Raw genomic sequence first — 24,111 nt, forward strand, 5'->3', positions numbered from 1 at the left:
GGCTGTCGAGTTAATGTTTGATATGCTTGTCATGAGTTTGTTATTACGAGTACCTATTTAAAAATGCAAATGCTATTAGATGCTTGAGCTCATAATTTGATTAATGATTAAAGAGATGATTTTGCGAGTTTTTATTCTGTAAGTAGCTTCGTTTCTGTTTCTTCTGCTGGCTGGACTATAGCTTCGATTTGCGCTTAAACATGCTTAGATTTCGACTCAGTTGGCCTGGCCAGGGCCATCCAGAACCAATTTGCTCTCGTCATTATGGAGAACAAGGGCGGAATGAAGTGAAAAGCCACAAAGCTGCGGTCCAGTGCCTGTCTCAAATCCATTTTCCCCGAATACCTAGCCACAGCCATGCCATCCCCACTACAGCTTAGCCGAAAATGTCTATTTAAACAAAAACAAGTGGGAAATGTATAGGATCTTGTGAGAAAGGGTATTCGGGGGTATATTCCTTCCACTATCATTATGGCAAATAAAATATTTGCACATTTTGCTTTTAGCGAGCTCACTCATGGCTTTTATTTCAAAGGGAGACCCATCCTGGCATGCCCCGAAAAAAGTTTCGAGGATGCTCCGATTTAAACTTGTGGCATCATCGGCAGTTGCCAGTTGGGTGCAAACAGAAAGCACGCCCTTTATTTGCTTTAATCCGACAAAATCCCAGTTCTAATGCCGAGCGGCAATAAAGGATAAAACGTGGCTGGCATGTAAAGAGCATGTGCCCGGGTATCTGGAATGTGCCACATACCACAGCCATTCCACCTAACCCTCTCACATCCTCCCGCCGTCCTGTCTGGTTCGATAGTTTGCGAAACGGAAACGGAAGTGACACTAAATTCGTTTCGGTTTTCCCAATTGGAGACACAAACACAGCAACAGCCATAGTCACACACACACGCAGGCAGTGAGTCGGGACAGGGCGGACGGGAAGAGTCCTTGGATGAACTGGAAAAAATAAACTTCACAAAATTGTTACGTGTAATCCCCTTTATGATCTGCACCGCCCATGTGCGCTGCATCTTAAGTGGGCTCAGAAAGCATTCCCTTTCTCCATCACTGCTCCCAGATCCAGGAGCAGTCCTGGCCCTGTTCTCAGCTGGCTATCACCATTGTGGCTGTGGCAGCAGCTGGTGGCCAGTGGTTACCCGCCCCACTGCCGGTGGCTCCTCCCCCATCCAGTGGTGGCAGGGGCGACGATCCTGCCGTGGACAACGAGCTGCTGCTGTTCGCGGAGTGGAGGTCCTGTGGCTGGTGGTACTCCGGCTCCTCGTAGGCGGCATCCTCGTCGCAGTCCAGCGGGTACAGCGGCACATGGTGGTGCGTGGGGTGCTGGTGGTGGTGCGAATGTGTATGAGTGTGGTGCACATGCTGCTGTTGCTGCTGGTATGGGTGGAAATAATGGTTCGTCGGCTGCTGCAGATGCTGCTGGTGCTGCGGGGCAGGTGGCGAGACAGACGCGGGCGATGTTCCTCCCGACGGCAGGTGGGGCAGAGGCAGAGGCAGTGGTTGCAGGCCCCGTATGCTGTCCGCCGGGTGGGCTGTGTAGATGTTGCTCCTCCTCAGGTGGTTGTTGTTTATGGTGCTGCTGCTGCCACTGTGGTGGTTCAGGTGGTGGTTGAGGTGAGCGCCTCCAGCAGCTCCCGCCGCACCACCGGCCACGCCCGCACCATTCAGTCCGTTGCCGTGGGCGCGCTTGTTGCGGGACCACCACTGCACGTGCGTGTCTGCAGGTTGAATATGGAGTTGGAGTTGGAGTGGAGGAGTCGGTGGAGGAGATGCCACAAAAAAACAGTCATCAGGTGCCGGAAAAGAGCAGAAAAGGGGGAAAAGTTGGTGAGACACAGTTGCGAAAACAGTCGCCGAATGTTGTGAGAGTCAACACAGATAAAGGCCTGGTAATGGCCAAAATCAAGAACAGTGGGAAGCACAGAACTGAGTGCTCAAATATTAAATATAACAAAATATGTTGTATGGTAACAATAACTAAAAATCTATTAAGTCTTAGCAACAAAATTGCAAGAAATGTAATAACACTTTTTCTAATCCTTCCCACTGTCTTCGCCATGTTTACTCATCCGCCCACTGTTGGCCATGTTGGCCATGTTGCAAGTATTGGACGTGTGTGTACTCACCGTTGCGATTATTTGAGGACTTTTTGCGCCGGCAGCGCACCACAGCAATCATGATGATGGCGCCTAGCAGCGCCGACAACACGGACACGATGATCAACGTCAGCGGCCAGCCCAGTTCCGTGGCCTTTTCTGAAAACAGGAGATACGGAAAAAGCGTAACGGTTAGTAACGGGTAGTAGCATGTCCCTCAGCCCCCAACTACCAATACTGTGCAGTGAAAAAATAGTCTAGGACCCAGATGCATGTGCAAGTGCTCCCCTGATTTTCCAAAAATTTCTACCAGTGCACACCAGCTTTGCATTCGCACTCACCTATCGTGCCCTCGAACATGAATGTGCTCTTGGTGGGCATCGCCCAGGAGCATAAATCACATGTGGTCAGGCCGTCGCTCAGCACCGGTTCGTCCACAAAGAATGGAGGGCGGGGCGGGGGCGGGACGAAGCGACCGTTCCACAAGCCCTGCTCGCTGGCATCGAAGGCCATCGGGGAGCCAAACAAGTCGTCATCGTCGTCGAAGATGTCGAATGTCACGTCGCCGAAGCTGCTTAAATCCTCCGCCGACGAGCTGGCCACCAGGCTCTCAATCCGCGGCGGACTAAAAGTGGGGAACGCCGATGCGGATGCCGGGTCGGGTGCGGATACGGAGGCAGATACGGATACAGATACGGATGCAACTTGATTTACAACGTAACTGAGACGCACATCGTTGCCACCGCCACCGTTGCTGTTATTTCCTACGGATGGCATTTTCCTTGAGTTTTCCGGGTGGTGCAACGGGGATGGGTTTGGGCCGGAGGGGTGTGCTCCGGGGGATGTAATCCTTTGACTCTCTCCGATTGCCAGTTATCGCCGACGTTTCTATTGCAGCTCCGCTTTGGCTGGCATCATGGTGAAGGGATTTTCGCCGGCTCCGGACTCTTTTCTGCCTTTCTGTTGTGTTTGTCTTTCTACGGTTCTCTGGAAAGAAAATGCAAACGGAAGAAGCAAGTTAGTTTTGCCAATTAAAGTCTTAATTGTGCTGTCAGTATTTGCGCATTTCTCCACTTGAGCGAGGAGAAAGCTTTCACATTTTTCAGGCTATGTACGGATAGTATATCTTCGTTTCGCAGCAAAGTCGACTCGTCTATTTCAAGTGCTAATCCTGTCGAGCTAACATGCCCCCGTCGAATGCCAAACTCATGTCAGCAATCGTTTCTCAATGACTTTTTCTACCTATTTCCAATTTGTTACTCCCAGCCCCCATCTCCATCCCCATTCCTGCTCCCATCCACAGGCCCACCTCCTCAAAGCTGGCTGCCAGTTGTATCTTTTCGGCTGGAAATTGAATTTTTGAACAGCAATGCCAACGCTTTCTGCCAGATACTCGGAGTAGCTGAAGCCACTCGGCACAGCTACACATAGGACATCACACATGGCAGCCACTGCTAACGAGAATTGACAGCTTGACAGTTCGATATCAGGATGGGAGTCAGCATTAGTTACAGTCCCTAGTCCTGAGTCCTGGGTTCTGAGCTGTGAGCTCTGAGCTGTTTGCTTGTCCGCCTGCCAATCCCCCAAATTTGCTTTATTAAAAAGCATCATCCATTGTGTGTTCTGCAATCAACTCAGATACCCTCTGTACAAACTCGATTTGCGAGGCAATAATCCTGATAAATTAGCCCTAATTTGCGAGCGCCAGGAGCAGCAGAAATGCTAATCGGCAGGTGAAAATGAAGGGGCGTCGGAGCACTCCACTTCGTTAGTTGGAGGCCAACTCTTCTGCTGCTCCCTGCCAGTCCAAAGCCAAATAAATCAGTTTCACTCCAGTTGCCAGCCCTTTCACGAGAGGGGCTACTTCTGCCTTTCAGCCTTTTTGGCAGAACTCTCTTTCTGAACCGTTACCAACCCATCAGTGGCCGACACGTTTCAGGCATTAGCCGCACTGCCTGCCGAAATTTTCATCGCTTTCCGCAGTGGGGAAAAATGAAAATGCATTTCGGGTTAAGCCCAAAAAAAACCAGTTGAAATATTATAAACTTCCTACACGTGGAAAATCTATTTGTCACTAGAAGGACTACCAGTCTATTTAAGGAGGGACTAGCAATAGTATAATTGAAGAATTGTCTTACTCCAGAGTGTGGCTATAAGGAACTACTATTATTTAATTTTTTTTTAACAGTATCACAGTTTTCTTCATGTGTAGCCTTTCCACTTGCCAGCTCTTAATTAAAACTTTATGTACAGCGGATATTTGTATAAAGGAATATTAAAAACTACCGACTTTTCCGAGGAAAGTTTCATTGCACTTGCTCAAATAATACTTCATATGCTGAAATGCATCCGAGTAGCACGGCCTGTGGCGAGGGGCGAGCGAAGAGTAAGCGATATTTAGTCATTCTTGAAAATGTGAAAACGTGAGGCGCATAAATTGACGCGAATCCCGAGAACCGGCAGAAAACTGAACTTCCTTCACGCAAACGAAATTGCGAATCCAACTGCGACTGCGAATCTTTGGCTTTTTTTGAATGAATGAACAGGCCAGAGAGTTGGGGGCCAGGCCAGAACACGAAAAACCAACAAAAAAGAAAGATATAGTACTTTCTGTGTGGGTGGCGGCAATTCCTCTTCTTTTGCGCTGACTGGGGCTATTAATAAATTTATTTTCGCTGCATGCTTGAAATAAATTGTGGAGTCACGTGAGCCGAGCTCAGAGCTCTGAGCTCTTTGATTTGCCTTTGATGGCAAAGTGGCAGAGTGGCAGAGTGCTGGAGCTGTGTCTTTGGCAATACGGCGACAGCTGTCAGCTGCCAGTGCGTGGGCTCTACTCCTCCCGACTGCCCCCAATCCACAACTCACAATTCCCAATTGAATGTCCAAAAACGCGTCTTCAGTTTCAATCGGTTTTGCGTGGAAACGTGCCTGCCGGCTTCCTCTGTTTGCCAATGGAATATGGGGGCGGGCACTGCTGCTGAGCACCACCCACCCACCGTACCCACCGACCCACAGTACGAGTACACCATCCAGCGAACAGCAAATAAATAAACAAGAAACGCCCGACTCCGGGAAATGAAAAGAAAGAGTGCTGCTCGTTCATCAATAACCGTAGAATGCACAACAATTGATGCTCGCACTTTCACACATCGACGGGTCGGGGAAAAACAATTACACATGTCCTATATAGTACACATGTCCTGGCCGCATCGATTCAATATTTATATTTCCGATCCGCTCGTTCTGTTCCCCTTCCTGCATCCCTTGCCCTTGTCCCGCTTTTTTAATTAGTGCGAAATGTTTGAACATTATTTTCATTTATATTTCTGGCGCTCTTTTATTTGCCCTCAAATATGAGCCTGCGAAAATTAATATTTCAGCTGAATGGGGCCAGAGCAGTGGAGGGGAGCCGGGAAAGTTTCGAATGCACTCTAACCCCCCGCGGAAAACTGCTGCGAAGAGTTGCCAAAACGAGTATTATGAGCTGGCATTTGAATTAACTCGGAATTAACCCATCCCCCCCGACAACTTAATTACCTAAATATGGTATGTGGGCAACTTTTCCCCGGGCTCGACGGGGTGCCCGCCCACTACAGCCGTAAAATGTATGTTTCAATTGAATACGGATAAATGAAAAATGTTGCCGAGCATTTAATTATAGGCTAAAATCTGGGGAATTATTCATTGAATTTAAACGAAAGCCTCTGTCAGGCGCAGAAAATAAATAAAATGCAAACGAATTTAAAGGCAATATTTGAGCTGCAAAAGGTCAGTGTAAGGGAGATTGTTTGCTTTCATCTTTAAGCCCGAAATGCCAGAGTCTGTCAGGAAAAACGCCCATCAGAGAGATAGAGAGAGAGAGTTGTATTTACTGAACGGCATCCTTAAAGTCAAAGTGTCAGACACGGATATTCCTGGCAGGGCAGGACGTGTCTGGCATTTTTGGCTCGAAACGAAAAACGAAAATAAATGGTGTCGAGGCAACGACATAATTTGCACTAATAATGAAGAGGAAATTGCTGGCCAGGTCCCGAACTTGAGACCATGTATCGCACTTGGTCAAGTGTGTGTGGTAGGTAATGCACACAATAATTGAGTTACCAGGCCGGAGAGCAAAAATCATTTCAGCTGGAATTTCTATGCATGAAAATTGAAATTTTATTCAAATGCCCGACAGAACTACTCAGAGGGTCAGATAAAAGCGACAGCTTTTGTTGGATTTACATAAATTATGAGGACGAGAAACAAAACTCGGACTGGAGCGGCCATCGATCCATGTTCGAGTGCACTTCGGTTGGGGAAAAGCGAGATCTGGGCTCAGGCAAATTAGTTGATTTGTATGCGCGACCGAACGAAATGAAAACTAATAGAGTTGTATAACGAGTTGCGGCCGGGGGGCCCTGGGCCGGGAAAACTGGAAACTGGAGACTGAAAAACCGCAGTCCGGAGATATTTTATTTTTGTGTAGTCCGGTCTTTATTTTCTGTTTATGCGACCCATCGGCAGATGATAAACTCGGCGTTTTATTGCCAATTCAAATTCAAATGGAAACCATCGAACGTGAAACCTGCGCCTTGGAATTTTTTTGTGGGATCTTCGATTCGTTACGATCGATCGCTAGATAGATCGATTTTGAAATAACCAAACACATATGCATAATACTAATGAAGCTGCGATTAGATTAGAGATTTCGGTTTACAACGGTCTGGTGGGATAAGACGACCATTGTTGAGGACTTGAGACATGCTGGCCAGATAAGGCCCTCAAACGGAAACGAACATTTCTATTTTCGGGGATGGCAGTTAAGATTAGAGGCAGCTAACGATGCTGGTTTTCTCGAAAGAGTTCCTAACAAATTGTGAAGAGTTTATGGCCCCGTTAAGGATTCGAGCTCGAGATAAGTAAATTTGGAAACTGTTCCTGTTAAGAGATAAGTAAGAGATGCAGCTACTCGTAAAATTTCTCCCCCGTGCCCTTATTTCAGCAACAAAAGTGAACAGCAGACTGACGGGTATTGTCTTAAGCCCCGAAAACCAACTAGTTAATGCTGTCTTGGCTCTTGGCTTATGTCAAAATTGATGAAACCGCCTTCCCCCCAGCTCAGCACCCTTTGTATCCCGTGAAATGCCGTAGAGCAGACTGCCAAACAAAAGCCAAGAGATTTGAGCTGCCAGTTCCCGGCTCCTTTGCGTCTTCCCGTCTCTTAAAATCAAAACTGACTGAACCACACACAGCGTGTGGGAGCTGCTCCCCGGCTCCCCGGCTGCCTGGATGCCTGACTGCTCCGTTCCCAGATTCATAATTTTCGACAAACAAATCGCTTTATAATCCCTTTTCAAACACACTCACTTGGCTTCGTTCTAATCCCGAGCTGTCAATAAGACATTAATGCCCCGGCTTCGGGGGAGACCGAGTATCTTGGGTTTTCCGGCGGTACAGGGAGTACAGGGGTGTGAGGCGACGATCGAGTTACAAGACGCATTCCGTTGAAAGAAAAAGGATGAGTTGGTCTGTGGAGAGAATACCTAACACACTCTTGAGATTTCCCCACAGGCACTTGAAATATTTAGGGTTGGGTTCGCTGCATATTTACGATATATTATTGTTTAAAATTTAATTTCCACTTGCAGCTGGCCCCGTCATATAACAGAAAAGTTATGACTCCAAGGACTCACACCCAGAGAATTTTCATTTCTTTCATTTCTGCTGCCAAGTGTCTAATGCAATTTGCCAGCGAACAAACTCAATAAAGGCTGCCCTGCTGCCAGCTCGGCGGGGCTTTACAATTTTCTACGGGAGGAGCTGGTGCCGGAGATGAAGCTGGAGCTGGAGTCGGTGCAGGACGGTTGATAGATTCGCCCGGGCTGCCGCGGGCCACACACGCGCAGAAAGGAATAGAAGCCCTGGCTCGGGCCCGACTCTCTGCTCACCTTTGGCTCATGCCACTTTGCTTTTCGCAATCATTTTTCTTGCCGGCAGCAGCAGCAGCAGAGGCAGCAGGAAGGCGAGGCAGTGGAAGCTCGTTAAAGCTAACTCTCTGCCAGATAAGTTCCCCGAGAGTTCCCTATACAGACCCTCTACTGTAGATGCCAAAGACTTGGCCTGCAGCCACAAGTCCATCCATCCATCGATTCCCAACTCCTGACTCCCAGGGAAATAATCAAAAGCAGAGAGCTACAAAAATATAAATAAATAAAATAAATACGAAAATCAATATGTAGGCGTAAGCAGCAGCCACCGGAGCAACGTATCCATAAGATACAGATACACAGGCCCACACACACAGGAACACGCTCAGGAAACATAAAATGAATTAATTCCTTGTTGTTAGCACAGGCGAACAGGATGCAGTCTAATCGAAAAGCAAGTGAAAACAGCCACTCCTTCTGCTACACAGAAGAAAACCTGGGAGCTTACCGAAGGATATTTCACCTGGCTAAATACAGATACAGTCATACCAGCTATTATGACTATTATTATTAACTTATATTTCAAATCAAAATTATCTAAATATTGTGGGAACATAATCCCACACCAATAACTAAAATATCTCGTTGTCACGTCATTACTTTTCTTTCCAAAGCTGGCCAGAGTCCTTATGCATTTTTTGTAGCAGTGGCTGCCCCCCGAGAACAATAACTACTCCCAATCTGCCGGGGGGCGTGGCTGGCCAAGACAGTGCAAACATGTTAAGGGCGGCTGAGAGCTGCAAAAGCCCGACAAACAAAAAAACAAGGACAGAGACACAAATCTTGGCACATAAAACAATTAGCAGCCCGTAGAGGGGGAACTGGGCTCGGGAACGGACTAGAGAGGCTTAGTCGAGGGTGTGGCGAGAATAAATGACAACAGTTTTCGGGGCTGTGGAAATTAGTTTGGCTCCCAGCCCCCGAAACCCTCAGCGACAACCATATTTTATTCTATTTATTTTTCTCCATGTTTTTCTCGGGCTGCAGAAATTTATGAATATTAAATGAGCAAAGTCAAAGCCAGCAGCAATTTATGGCACATGCAAATGCCTCATATATCAAGTGGTTGTGTGAAGTCATAAAGCACAACCCAGAACGGAGGAAGTGGGAAGACTGCTGGCAAGGACGACCAAGAAAGGACAACTGTCCGGTCTAGGACAATGTCAAGCCGAGAGGACAGGACATGGCAGGACAAACAAATTTCCAATCGCAAGCAAAACATTTTCCCAGGCATTAATAGCAAAATAGGAAAACACACACGACCGAAGAAGACATCGCCAATTCCCTAAAATATATGTATTCTTTATGTAGGGATAATGCGAATGGGACTGGGAGGTGGGGACAGTGCGGGTATGTCATCATGTCTGCCTGCTTGACTGGCGAAAACAATAGATTAACGTTCTCTGCCGTTGTCCTGTCCGAAAGTCGACAGAAAAAGGTCAAAGCTGGCACAAAATCTGGAGGAATGTGGGGCGAAATGTTGAAATAATAAAGAAATTTGGATGTGAGCTGAAAGATAAATTGAAATACACATAAATATATTATGTGTATCGTGTCACGAAAAAGTTGGCCAGAAACTGCGAGGAGTGGCAAGTGGGAACCGCTCAGATGCCAATCTCCGGGAACTGACCAATCTGGAAACTTTTCTCTCTGGGTTACCGGGCTAACTGCTTCTGCTGTCGGGCATTAGAGCCCTCCATCAAATTAACAACTTTCAATGGCTCTCAATAAACTTGATGCCAACTCTCACTCGAATCGAATTATAAACAAATAAATACATAAAAACCAGGCAGGCACGCCAGGCAGGAGGAACTCCGGGCCGGGGAGCTCATAAACCAGGCTAAAAACCGAGCACATAAAAGCCAATGCCAAGGCAGTCAACAATATTGGCCAAGTCGACGCAAAATGGCCATCAACTTTAATTGAGTTGAAGAACAAAAAACAACAACAGCGTCAGCACCAGCACCAGCACCAGCTCCAGCTTCAGCTCCAGAAGCTCAAATTGAAGGAGGAAAATATCTCCAAATCAACCAGGGGCGCCGTCCAAGAGGGGGCGTACTTCTTGCTGAGCTGATACTGGGACTGGTACTGAGCTCAGCTGAACTGAACTGAATTCAACCGAACTGAACAGCAGAGAACAGAACAGACCGAAAGCGGAAGGCATTTTAGCAAATTAGATTGTTTTCCACTTGAGTTCGTTTTAACGCTTACAGACTCGTCTTGGCCAAAAGCCAGCTGAGTTGGGCAACCGAGTTCCAGAATGAAACATACTCAGTCTTGTAATCTCATTGCCATTTCTCTTCAGCTGCGAGTTGAGGAGCTTGTTTGGCTATTTGGGAGTTACCTTTCCACCCGCCTCGCCCCACACCAGACTTGCTACACTTTAAGAATTTTAACTTTTTGTTTTGAGATAAAAAAATAAATCAGATAAATGAGGGAGAGCTATATCACATCCATTAAATATTAAAAAAAATTTGACTTTATACTTTTGTACCTTCAAAAGATTCAAAATGAATTAGTACTAATTGCAGTAATTGAATTTTGAAATGTTTATTGTGAAAAGAATTGTAAACTTTAATCTTAACTGCATGTTTCCTGTTCTTGTTGGGTGATTTCGCAAGGTGTAGTTACCTTTTCAGAGGCTGGCGCGCCACCCACCGAGCTGCAAGAGGCACCAGCCACAGCAACAGTAACAAGCCCCAGAAGTACAACAACGAGGGTAAGTGGAAACGTTGCCGAGTTTCCGCTCGGTGGAACAATCATCACTCACTCGGCCGGCACAAAATTGATGATAATAATCGCACGTACTGGCGGGCCAGCAATTGCTTGGGAGCTGCTCCGGAGTGGGAGTGGAATTGGGAGCAGCCCCCTGCTCCTCTTGTATTTTTTTTTTTTTTGGAGAGCAGTAATACCAGGGCTTACTGGCAGAACTCCACTCCAGATGATGGCCAACAGCTGGTGCTGCCATGGTGCGCGGAATCTCCAAAGGGACACCTTGCAGCGCTGTCATTAAAGCCAATAAAGTGGTCGCCAAATGACATTGTCAGCGCGTCGCTTCAAAGGCAGCTGCTGCCGGCAAATCCCCTTGGCCACCCCAAGCCCCTTCCCTCCTCCCCATGCCCCCTCTCAAGCAGGCTCCATTTTTTGTTGGTTTCGCTTTATTTTTTTTTTGTTTTATCAGCGACAGCAAAAAATGAAGCGAATTTATCTCTATTACAGTTAGCTGCCGCCAGGCCACGCCCCTTTGTTGACGCGCCCATCATTTGTATTGTTGACATGTTGTGCAAGAGGGGGCGCACTGCTGGGGGGCGTGGCAGGCAAGTGATAGCGCAGATACAGATTTGAGTAGACAGCTGCGGATGCGACTCGGAGGCTCGACGTCAGACTCTAATAGCAAGCCCGGGTTAGCTGGCTCGGAAAAATGATTGATGGTCGCCCAAAAAAACGATTTTCCACTCTAAAACCGTTTGCAGAAAATAAAAAACCAAGAATGGAAGTCCAAATTGCTCAGCCAGCGGAGATAATGGAAAATACTTAGTGTGCTTCAGAAGATCTGATTGGTAAATAGGTCCTTAGCTCCATTAAAAGTTAAAAGTATGAATGGCTCACTATTCCATAGGCCACCTAATCCACTTCCAGACTTAATCAAATCAAACAAAGCTCTGAGAATGTTCCCACACTGGGAATTACTTTCCACATAATAAATCACATTAACAATTTTCCAAAATGTAAATATCATAAAAGATTGTTAACATTAACTGTCTAATTTGTTGTCATTCCTTGTGGCCGCCACCAGCATGAGGGGCCCACAACCTATCTGTATCTGTAGCTGTCGTCGTCTTCGCCTTTCGAGAGCTTCTTCAGTAGAAATAGTAGCTGCGACATGGCTGGAAAAAAATAGAGAAGGCGGCAAAATGGCCTGCAGCGGATTCTACGAGGGGACCAGCAACAACAACGTGAAAAGCTACTCAACCGGCAGCTGTACGGGTATCTGTTGGCCAGACAGACAGACAGAAAGACAGACGGATGGAAAGACACATCCAGTGGATAGACAGTGGAAGTGGAAACGTGTTTGAGGAACCCGCACGCTAATAACTTTGCTTTTGACGTCGGGCAAATTAATGACAGACGAAATCATTTTAGCCAACTTAAATCACCGTAAGTGCAGCAGACAGAAGATGAAGTAGCACTCAGATAGAGGTTCCTAAATTTTGGACAAACATTAATAAACCAGGGGCTTTTAGAGCCAACTAAGAACAAAGAAAAACGCTTGCCATCCACTGCATGCATAATTTCCGATGGCCAACGGTTTCCCTAAAAAGAGTTTTCATTTTTTTCCTTATATTTTTTTTTGGTGGAAGGCGACGCGGGGTTTTCCCAGTCTCTTGCTTTGGAAAACCGTTGTCTTGTCTGGGCGGAAGATTCGAATCCGAATTCGAATCCGAGAGTCCAGGGCCATGGCATGACCATGACCATACCCATAGATATAGCCCGGCTATGAGAATGAATTCCAAATGGAGGCGACATGAAAAACCTTTTATCTGAAAGTGCTTTCTGCTTTCCCGTTCTCTGTCTTTGCCCTGCTACCAGAGATGTCTGTATTAGCCAGCGAATGCAACTGGAAAATAAGCAACGAAGAGGAGACCGGGCTAAAACACTGCGCCCCAGTCCAATAATTTGCGGCTAAAGCCCGAAAAAACAACACAAAGAGGGTAAAAAGAGACAGAGCCGCTAATTTAGTTACTAACGCTGCCCGAACCAAGCCGAAAAAAGAAATGGCCCAAAACCTGACCCTCATGTACCTGCGGTTAACAGCCAGTGCAGTTTAGTGTTTGTTGTTTGATGGAAATTGTGTAGCCGCCGCTGCTGATGATGGCTAATTAGTCGGGGCAGCCCGCTCCGAGCCCCCCTCTTGCTCTGGACGAAATCTATCATATCATGATGTCTTCATTCGCCGGTTAGAACAACAATAGTTGGAACAATAGTAGTTTCGAGGGCGGGGGAGGCACCACAACAATCCACAAAAATCCCACTTGATTGTCTGTCTTTGTTGGGTGAAAATGACTGCACATTAAATGGCAACACCGAAAATGGGGAGACCCAAAATTCTATATATTTTTAGCTTTTCAACTGTCCGCCGCTCCCGACCGCAGTTTAATTGGCCCAATAAAAGTTAGACAGAAAAAAAGGAGACCAGCTCTACCGCATCTATGGATGTATATATATTTTAATGCTAATGTGCACACATTTGTCGGGCAATCCACATTAATCAGCATTGGGGCAAGCCAAAAGCAGCAAAAATAAATATATTGTATTTTCTGTTTTACGCTCCGCAGTCAGGGAATTACGGAATATATGTTTTGCGGTTTTACGGCGGGTTCTGGTCTGAATTGGAGTTGTGTTTTCGCCTTTTCATACTTTTTACTCCAAAGTTTTAATTATGAAAGTGGTTTTAATTAAGAGTGGATGGAACAAGCAAACCAATTTAAATTGGATACTTACGGACTAACTCTCATCTCTTTTTTCAGAAACAAAAGAAAACAGTGACTCATGTGTGTGCTTTTACTGTTTGGAAATATCTTAAATTACCCTAAGGACTCTCCCTTTAACCTGTTTCACTTTCCTTATCATATCGTCGGCCCCTCCATGGGAATGCCACTCGAAGCAGTCTCATTTCCAACCCCCAATTTCCCCCAATTTCCGAACCCTTTCGGAAACAAATTGTTGGCATATTTTCCCACTAGCACTCCACTTCATTTTCAGCTCCGTAAAGGAAACCGCAACCGAAACAGACACTGGAACACCTCGTCAACTAAATGGGTATGCAAAGCATATTACGTTTCCTTGTTGGCCCAACCCGGGCATCTTCCACCTGTCTGTCTGAAATTAAACGCCGACTCCGACACCTTCGCCCACTGCCGACTGCCGACTGCCGCGTCCGATATTTGTGTTTGTTTTAATTTTAAACACACCAGAAAGTAGAGTCGAAAAGTTGCACCCACGCCCGAGGGAACCCAAAACTCGCAAGCTCGAAAACCCAAAACCAAAACCAAGAACCGAATGAACCTTAGCCAAATGATGCGTGAAATTCAATACAGTAGCCCGGTTCCGCCCCGCCCCTTCTATTTATTTTCAGGACCAAGGTCTGTTAGTGTAAACACAAGCCGCAGAAGGCACTTCTGACTCCTGCTCCCAAAAAATTTAGGAATTCCAAAACCCGTAAAAAAGGATGTGAGCTGGCAGGGGCAGTGGCGATGGGCCAGGACGAAGGGCTAAGGACGTTGATGGGCTGACTAAGTGTTTCTTGAGTTTTATTTTCTCTTTCTGTCAGTTTGGGCGGGGGGTTCTGGTGGTGTTTGTCTTTCGCTTTGCCGAATGTGTGAAAAGGCATCAAATGGCGTTAAAAATGCTTAAGTACACTAAGCCAAGAAAACACTCGAAGAATTTATTTTCTACTTTTGTAAAGTTGTCAAAAACATAAATCCCAAATCATGAAAGGTTTTGATATTGATACGATTGCTTAAAAAAATGAATTCCAACATTTTAGACAGTTATTTTGAAGAATATTGTATCCTCTAAGGACATTTTTTCAAGTGCATGTGTCAGTCAGTCTGGTAACCAGGGGAAGGGGTCTTTTTGCGGCTTGGGCTTGGGTTGGATTCTGTCTGTGGGCTTGGGCTTGGGATTGGCACTGGAACTGGCACTGAACCTGCTGCGACCATAAATTCCATTGATTGTCGCGCCAGCGTTTTGTATGACAAGTTCGAAGTCTTGTATTGTCTGTCGCCGCGTTTTGTCTTGCGTTTGTATGACTTCTGCTACCAGCCACACCTCTGCCTCCAACCCCCCCTGGGGCAGAGTCCCCCCATCCTTCGGCCGTCGCTGCTGCCACTCACCTGCCAGCATTCGTTTGTTTACTGCCTGCTGCTGCTTCTTTAGTTTCCCTGGCCCGCATGTCACATAAACCGCATCTGGGAGTCCCACTACCCACTCCCCAATCCCGAATTCCCGATACCCACTTGGGAAGTGTGAAGCGGAAACCAAACAAAAGCTGCCTAAAACAACTGCAGGTAAGACCACGGCCACGGCCAGATAAGATGTCTGTCTTCGGTTCTCGGTCCTGGGCATAAGCGAATTTTAATATTGTGTTCGGAGCGAAGAAATCTTTTCAATCTCAGCGGCGCTTGCTTTTCTAACTTTTAGTTTTTGTTTACCTAGCTGGGAAAGCAATCTGAAACTTTTAGAAAAATTTCAGAGACGGCGAGCTGGGAAGTGTAGTCCGATGGCTTTTTCGCACCTCCCAGGAACACTCTCACCTCGCGTGCCCTTACCGAGGGCTGCCAAACTATCCGTCCCTTTATTTGAGTTGTCGCTGCTTACTTAACAACTTGTCGCCTTTTCCCATGGAAAAGTCTCCCTTTTACAGCCAGCCTCCTGGCCCTCTCTCGGGTATCAAAATTGCCAGCATGTCCTTTGGCCGGAGGCATAAAAAGCTGACACGGGACTCCTTTTTCCCCAATTCCTTCCCGTTTTTTTTACGATTTTGTTTGCTGGCCTCCTTTGCATAACTGGCTACAAAATTTCCCTAGAACCCTCAGTACCGTCAGTTGGCCAAGTTTCGTCTGAAGGGTTTCTCAAGTGATGCAAATGAAGATTTTGACACGCGCCCCGAAAACGAAAGGTAAAGCTCCTCAAGGACTTAAAGGAAAGTCCAAGGGGAACATATCTCAACGGAGTTGGTTGAAAAGTTTTTAGATTTAAGGTACTAAGCATAGTACTAAATTGCATTTCGGAAGCAATTCCAAATGTCCTCGACGTAAATGTGCATATTCCATTTCAATTTCTCCCATTTGCCGTTTGAAAAGCGCTTCAAATAATTCCCAACTTTTTCCTTTGTCACCTAAAACTTTATCCTTCAAGAGCTTCTCTTCGCCACATTTGGCCATCACTTATTGTTACTGTCGAAAATTCCTTTTCCACATTTCCATCGAACTTTCGCACACACAATCGGCCCAATCCTTTGGCCAGTGAGCAGAAAGAAAGCCAAGAATAGGGATTCTGGGGAGCGGGAGCAGGAAAGCCAATCTCTTTTTAAGCTGTTCAACAGAAAAAAAAAACTTTCACTTTGTTGCCCAGGACGATCAACGCCAGAAGTTCTGCTAGGTGGGGAGAAAAGTTCTAAAAAGTTTCGGTATTAAGTCCATTTAACCCGCCATTGAACTTTACGCCTCAACGGCCAGCTAATGCAACAAAAACTGTAAACTGTAAACTGCAAAGTGTAAAAGGGGCCAGAACCGAATCAACGTAAAACCAACAGCCAGTCTTAAAAACTAGCCAACAACAAGAAGCACACGGCATATAGTGGACCAACTATTAGGACCAGCAAGGACAACAAAGTAAATGAGTAGCCGGCAAGGCCAGCAGGACGAGGAAAATCGGGCAGGCAAATGGGCAAAAAATGGAAAATGAAACGAAAAACTTTTGTGGCAACAGAATTTTCCCTGTTCGCTGTTGCAACCTGCAAAAAAAAGAGTCCAGAGCGAGTGGAAGAGGAAGGGAGAAAGGGGAAAATTCAATAAAATAACGCTTTCCATCTGGGCAAAGAAGCAAGAGAACGAAACTAAAATAAAGTTTTCCCGAGGACAATTTTCGTGAAATTTGTACAGCCCCTGCCACGCCCGCAAGGATGCTCCACCTAGTACCCGCCCACTATCCACCAGCCAGCGCCCACCGACCACCGCCCACCGCCCACCGCTATTCGGCATTAAAGTTTAACAATGGACGCTGGCGCGTGGGAAAGAATGAAAGAAAGAACGAAAGGAAGAAAGAGCGAGCGGAAAGAAAAGAAACCGCAAAAGTATTTCAAAGAAGAAGGAAGAAAGAGGCGGTCGGCAGTGGGCGGGGGAGTGGCTCAGGCAGCCATTTGTACTTAAACTGATCTATTGTTGTTGTAGCTCAAGCTCTGAATCCCCCAGCTCTGGGGGTATCTATGTATCTGTATCTCCATCTGCCTCCATGTGTAAGCGTGCGTTTATCCTGCTTACAGTTACACAGATAAACATTTTTGTTAGGGACAAAAATGCACGAGGACGAAAATAAGCACAAGCCGGGCTAAGGAACATCCTTGGGCTCCCGCTCCCGCTCCCGCTCGGGCTCAGGCTCAGGCCTTCTGGCATCCTTTGCATCACCATTACCCCGCATTTTGTGTGTGACTTGTTTGAATGCATACTTTGTCTGGAGCTCGGAAAATGTTAAATTCACAGGCAGCATATGCAGCATGAATCGCAGAAGATGAAGCCGTACCAGAGGCGGTGTGAGAAGGGGTGGAGTGCAGTGTTTAGACTGGCAAATATTTGTCATGGATCTAGCATATGCTGGAATGCGATTTTGTTTCCATTGGCATCGTGTTGTCGTATCTAAGAGTCAAGTCAAGGGATATTAAAGGGCTAAGATAGGACATCATTTGGCTTACTTTTCCAAATTCATTTTGATTCGTGTAATTGGGAGAGAAAACCCCTTCCCTTGAGACGCCTCTGCGAAGAACAACTTACTATTATCGCAAGATAAATGCCAGTTGCACATAACTAAGGCTTACCCGGAGTCCTTGCTTGGGAGGCTCCCTGCTACAGCTGCTACAGCTGCTACAGCCCTGGCTGCTGCTCGGCTGAGTCCAACAAAGCTGCTAAGCCGCCAGCAAGGATAAGTAGTGAGAAAAGCAAATCGAGAAACGCAAAAAGATAGTTCGGGGCGAAGGACCTGCATCGGGGCAACCTGCATAACTGATGGCCTCGCCAGATGAAGGCCTCCCACTAGATCCTGGGCAAAGGATACTGGAATTGCGGCATCCACGGCATCTGCGCCAAAGTCCTGCCAGCCTCGACGCACAAAAAGAAGGACTCGCTGCGCCGGCATAACTCCGCCCCGGAATTTTAATAGAGCAAATTTCAACAACAAGCCGGAAAACGGGAGCAAATAGAAATGGTTAAGAAAATGCGATGCATTTTATCCTGCGCTGGTAATAAAACTTCAAAATGAAGTTTAGAAAACTTTTTAAATGCCTTTCTCCTCAATGACGGACACTCCTGAAGGGGGGAGGTTGGGGCTGGGAAAGTGTGGAAAGTAGGGGGCGTGCTTCGCTGTCGCCTCCCCTAGAAACAGAATAAGGAAAAACTCCCAGTAATAACACAGAGAGAAAAAAATAGAATAAATAAAGCAGGCCATAATAACGATGATGACGCCTACAACACAGCGCCCACGCCCACGACAACGCCTCCCGCCTAGGCCTCCTAGGATCCGCGCAAAATGCTAAACGGGCCCCAAGGACCAAACAGCCAGGACACACGGCTCTGCCCGGCCAGCTTTTTGCAAATTTACGATTATGATTATTACAAGTCGACGTCTTCTGCCAAGGATTCGTGTACGCGTGGGTAGAAAACTCGACTCGTCGCGGGGGCTCCAGGGGGCTCCAGGGGAGTGAGTCTGACATTTGGACAGCTGGCGGAGGAACAAGAAGAAGCAGCATCCAAATCGCAAAATAAGAAGAAGTGCAAAGGAATGCGTCAAGGCATTTTAGCACTTTTAGCATTTTGCCCCACAGCTGAGGGCCCGAAACCGAATGTATAAGCAAAAGTTGTGCCAAAGTTATTACAACTCTTAAAGATGCCAGCCAGGAGGGCCGAAGGATGTGTATCCCAGGGATGTGTCTTCCTTCGAGTGCCGCAAATGGGGTGGCACATCGGGGGAGGTCGGTGGAGGGCGGAGACATTGACCTCCAGTTGGTGGGTTGTTGGACAGCGTCTGGAAATCGGCAAATTCCATGGGGCATAATAAACGTAAGATAAAAGTCAAAGAGGGACAAAAATTATATAATAAACTGTACACCGAAATGAAATTATTGCAACGAGGGTGGGCGAGAACTGGGAATGGGGTATACTAAGGGATGTTATCGGGGTTAGGGAAGTGGCAGCGGAAGGAGCGCGGTTGGATTGCCCCCGAAGCTGGCAAATTCAAGTTTGATGTGCAAGCAGTAGTAATATTTTTCAAGAAATATAGATATAGATATAGAAGTTGCATATAATTCGTAGATATTCCAACTAAGTCCAACTGAAAAGTCATGAACGATTATTGAATTGATGTCTAACTACATTTTAAAATGGAACACATTCTCTGGTTTTCAAGAAGTTGAAGCATTTTTTATCGAAGAGGGAAGATTGGAAGTACGCGTCGTGATACTGAAAGAATAATTTTGAAGTTTTCTGGGCTGGGTGATGAGGACACACCTACACTGAAAAGCACACGTACTCACCGAAAGGTACAACAATAAGTCAGGAATGCAGGTGGATCGGGAGGAGGTCGGGGGAGACTTATGAGGGGGAAAAGCACAAGGCGCTTTGGGCTTATCAGGTTGAGCGCATCAAATTCTCAAAAATAATACACCAAATCATAAAAGCATGACGATGAGCAATTTACCAAAGCCAAATACTGAGAGACGAAACAAACCTGGGGAAAAGATGGTCATGGGAAGGGGCATCCAAGGAACATGGGGATTGGGGATTGGGGGAGAAAAAAAGATTCAAATCAAGAACGTGCCCCAAAAGACGAAGAAGTGGCCCAGTCAAGACGATTATATACGTTTAAATAGGTATATTTTCGGTTGCGTTTGTGCCTAAAAACAACAAACTAAATGATTAATGATGAACGGCTTTGTCTGCTCCGAGCAGTCGAGTTTCGTTTTCACTTTTCCCTGCTGCCTCAGAAAAGGCCTAGGCTACTCCAAGCTGCAAGCAATTGAAAATTGAAAATGTTATTTTTCAACTTGAACTTCGATTGCTTGTCGACCCCGCCCCTCAGTCGCTCACTCGACCGATGATTCCAATTCTCGGATCTCTCTTCGCTTTCTACGACTGGCAGTAATCACTTTGTCATTGCCATCATTTTTCAGCATCAATTGTTTAGCGGCTCGACACAAGTTCACTTCAGAACCCGGGGCAGAACCAGCTTTACGTCTAATGGAAATTGAGAGATACAAGACTCGAAGACAGAGACGAGCAGTCCATGTGCAGCAGACCAACAGTCGATGGGCCGGGATCTGGTGAAGTGGACTTCCCTGGAATTGGCTCAGAACTCAGCCGGCTTTCAAGTCGCACCGAACCGAAGATCAAAGGCGAACTAGTAAACTGGCTTTGGTAAGAAGTAAGCTCGCACAGCTAGCGATTACCTTAAATTTGCATCCATATCAACAGAAATGCGTTTGTCTCGCCCCGAAATGTCATACCAATCAAATTTTTTAGTCACAGCTAAATTAAGTTCCGTTTTTCGGATTAGTTCTATTCTAATCCGCCTGGGCGATGGACTGGCTTTTTTTCGTACTAGGGACATTTTGCTTTTCCCTTTTTCCCTTTCCTTCTTCTCATCAGGATATGGGAGAAGATTCAATGGAATCCATAATTATTAAAACAGAAACAAACGACTTGGACAATGCAAATGCGTCTATACTGGTGCCAGATAAAGGATACACTGCCTCTGTAGTACTAGAAAAAATAGAGTCACTGGTAAATGGCTCAGTCACTTATAAGCAGGATAGTGTTTCCTTAAATGATAATATAAGAGTCCAAACGGGAACACACGGCTTGGAGAGAGGGAATGCACTCATAAGAGTTCCAGGAAAAGGATACACCGCCTCTGTACGGATTGAAAAAATAATCGTTGATCCAATAAATGTCACTTGGCATAGCAGTCTTCCACGCAATGACTTTATACAAAACAATACAGGAAGCAATGGGTCTCCGATGGGCGAAACATCTCCATCGGGCTTTGTGGATAATCCTACAGCAAGCCGAAGCAACAAAATCGGCCCTGATGTAAAAATTGTCAGTGAATCTATAGTTAGCAAGGGCAATGAGATCAATGTAGTTATCGCCAAAGTGACGCGTAATAGTCGAACAAGACGACCTAAGAGCCTCCATTTCACCAGACCCATAGTAAGGATTACTTTTCAGGCCGTTCCCAGGTTCACGGTGTCTTGGGAAAATGATAATGGATACGCCAGATCTAATGATGCTTTAAAGCCAAAGTCAGATGACGACGAATTGACAATTTAATGAAGAATCATTTGGATTTTTTAAACAAATATCGAATGCTTTGAGCTTCGGTTTTTTGAAAAAAATGTATAGTAAGTTTCTTTGTGACGAAAATACTATGAAATTAAAAATTAGTATAAAACTCGTAACTTGTTTTGATCAGAGCCTCAATTGAAGCGTCTCACCTTGTTTCGATTTCCCGGTGAGCCAATTAGCCGGATGCGTTTCCAATTGGAATGCTCACTTGACTTTGCCTTGTGTTCAATGCGGCTTTTATGGCTGATGTTGCAGATGTTGCTGCCGTGGATGTTGCAGTTGTTGCTGTTGTCCTTTCACACGACGACGAGCGCGACGACACCGCGGCGTATACGTAATCCACAACTTGAGTACCGTTTAGTGGCTGCACTCGCAGTTGTTGTTGTTGTTTCAGTTGGTGTTGTTGGTGTGCAAGGATAACGGTAATTAACCCGTCGGGGTCGCCTGGCCGCATTGCATGCCAGTTACCAGTTGGTAGTCGCTGGGTTATTGGCCGTTCGTTCGCCCGCTTGACACTTTTCAAACTTTTTCTCCGAGTCGGCCTCCGAGCTCTTCTTATTCTTGGCCCGCGAACACTCACACACTTGGCTTGGCTTGGTAATAGTAGCACTGGGGACACACTTCACTATGCGCTAATTTTTTTTCTTAAGCGGCTGCATTTGCTTGCCTCTTACACTTTTTGCCAGGGTCCGCGCGTTGTAAATCTTAGCGCGTTGTTTTTAAAGAAAAATTCCAAAGACGACGGACAACGCGGCAGCGTTCTTCTGTGTGTATGTTGTGTTTAATTTTCTTTTTTTTTTTTTTTAGCTGGATTTTTTGTTTGCCGGGTCTGGCGCTCCGGCGGCAGCTCTTCCGCAGAAACAAGCTTCCAAGCAGGTTGACCAGGCAGCCCAGGAGAGATGTGGAGTTCGAGGTGGAGGTGAAGGTGGTTTCTTGCCTGGAGTTGCAGCTGAAGAAGGGGCGCGGCTGCAACAGCAACAGCAACAGAAACTGCAACAGCTACAATCTGCAATCTGTTTGTGGCATTAAATCAGTGAACCAAGACGCTCCGCTCAGCTCCGGCCAGATTTGTTTATGGCCATATCCCCTTCTGCCTCGTCGTCGTCGCTGGTTATGCAAATTTGTACTACAGCTGTACGTACAGCTCAATTAACGCGCGATTCTCGCGAAGAACTGGAACTCGGTTTTAGATTCGGATTCTGTTTCGGAATCGGTTTCGGTATTGGACTGGTATCGATCGCCGGATCACTGATCACAAAAATCACAAAAAATCATATATCGCATCCAAAGAAGAGGCCACTAAACACTGTGTCGCCGATGCGATCCCCGACTGCCAATCCAATGTTGTTGCAGGTCTTCTTCGCCCAATGTTGCGAGTTGCTGGTGGACTGCGTTGCTGGTGTTGTGTCGAATGCTTGTTGTTTGAAATCGTTGTCCGCGGCCCGCTGACTTTACGGCTGGCAACGTTTCTCGTTTCTCTCTGGCTGAAACTGAACCGACCGATGGGGCACTGGGAACAGGTCTGATGGAGCTGCGGCAACGCTGCCAGTGGAACGCTCCGAAACCGGACCACTCAAAAGCACCCTCTCATTCAGCCGCACGAACTCCGAGTGAAATGCCTTTGAGTGAGACTCAGGGACGAGCCCAGAAACTCACTCGGTTGCTTGGAATTTTCGGAGGCAAGTCGGTCAGGTGTTTAAGCCGCTGCCGTTGCAGTTGCTGTTGCTGTTGCCGCAGTTGCGTCCGCATCTAATTGTGAATGATTTATGTGGGTCGTCGTCCCCCGCCAGGCGGCATCAGCACCACTATCGGCAGCAGCACCACCACTCTTTTGGGCAAAAGAAAGTACCATAAGCCGCTTCTGCTGCTGCCGTTGAAGGCTGAAGGTGCATGCCCCGCCGATGCAGTTTGAACAATTAAAATATTCAGATAGCCAAAGACTGGGATACCAACAGCCCGGCCAGTAGATGTGACAGCAGCACTTTGGCGATAAAAGATTACATTTTAGCAAAATTAAAAATGAAAAAGATTACTTTGTCGTTTGAAAAGATGAGTTTTTTATTTTTTTTTTTTATATTTAAATCAAAAACTTATCTATGCCAGGAGAGAAAAGTATTTTAAGAGAATAACTTTACCCATGACTGTTATGTATTGTTTTCATAGTTTTATTTATTTACAATAATATATAATTTTATACGATAAATATAATAATATTTATACAAAAATATTACACCATAATTTTGTAATATTATGATCTAAGAACCAGATAAAAATGCAATAATATTGGTTTATCTAATGATGCACGCCTTTCAAAAATTAACTTTCAAATACTTACAAATCTATATTAATATTATCTTATGGGATTATATAATTAAGTTAAGCCTCGGAGTTTTGCCGCAGATTCTTTATTTTAATATTGAATATGTATTTTAAAATTATAAAATATAACTATAACAAAATAACATTTTTATAACAATACTCAAGTAAAATATTATTTTTAAGTAGTGTCTAAAACACAATAGTATGGTACAATAGTAATTTGTACAACAAATATATAATATATATAAAATTAAATTTCCATTCAACAGAAATGAGAACAATGTTTTGATTTTTTAAAGCTTACCACAAGGCTTTACCCATAAATCGGATTTGAAATCCGAAACCCTGCATTTATTTTCACTGTGATTCGAGTTGAAAACAGTTGCCATTCAGTTACCTTAATCCCGCCTAGGTCGTTGGCTTTAAATTATCAACGGGACAAAGGACACGACGCCTTCCAGCTGGTCAACTCCCAGTGCCCACTGCCCAGTGCCCGGTTCGCAGTTCCCAGTGGTGATGACCAGGGGGCGATGGGTTGTTGGTAGTGGAAAGTTGGTAGTGAAAAGTGGCCAGGGCACTGGCCATAACTAAAATCGCCGG

The 24,111-nt window shown here is 45.9% G+C and overlaps 1 protein-coding gene across 1 annotated transcript; it reads right to left on the bottom strand.

Moving 5' to 3' along the window:
* Positions 1 to 434: 434 nt before the first annotated feature.
* LOC6493768 lies at positions 435 to 22,726 on the bottom strand. The gene is made up of 4 exons (XM_001958367.4): positions 21,342 to 22,726; positions 2,450 to 3,095; positions 2,139 to 2,267; positions 435 to 1,730 (listed from the first exon to the last, which is right to left on the bottom strand). The coding sequence occupies exons 2-4, from the start codon at positions 2,883 to 2,885 to the stop codon at positions 1,099 to 1,101; spliced, it is 1,197 nt and encodes a 398-aa protein (XP_001958403.1). The 5' UTR covers positions 2,886 to 3,095; positions 21,342 to 22,726; the 3' UTR covers positions 435 to 1,098.
* Positions 22,727 to 24,111: the final 1,385 nt, after the last annotated feature.

This window comes from Drosophila ananassae, chromosome 2R, assembly GCF_017639315.1.
Source record: "Drosophila ananassae strain 14024-0371.13 chromosome 2R, ASM1763931v2, whole genome shotgun sequence".
Taxonomy (NCBI): Eukaryota; Metazoa; Arthropoda; class Insecta; order Diptera; family Drosophilidae; genus Drosophila; species Drosophila ananassae.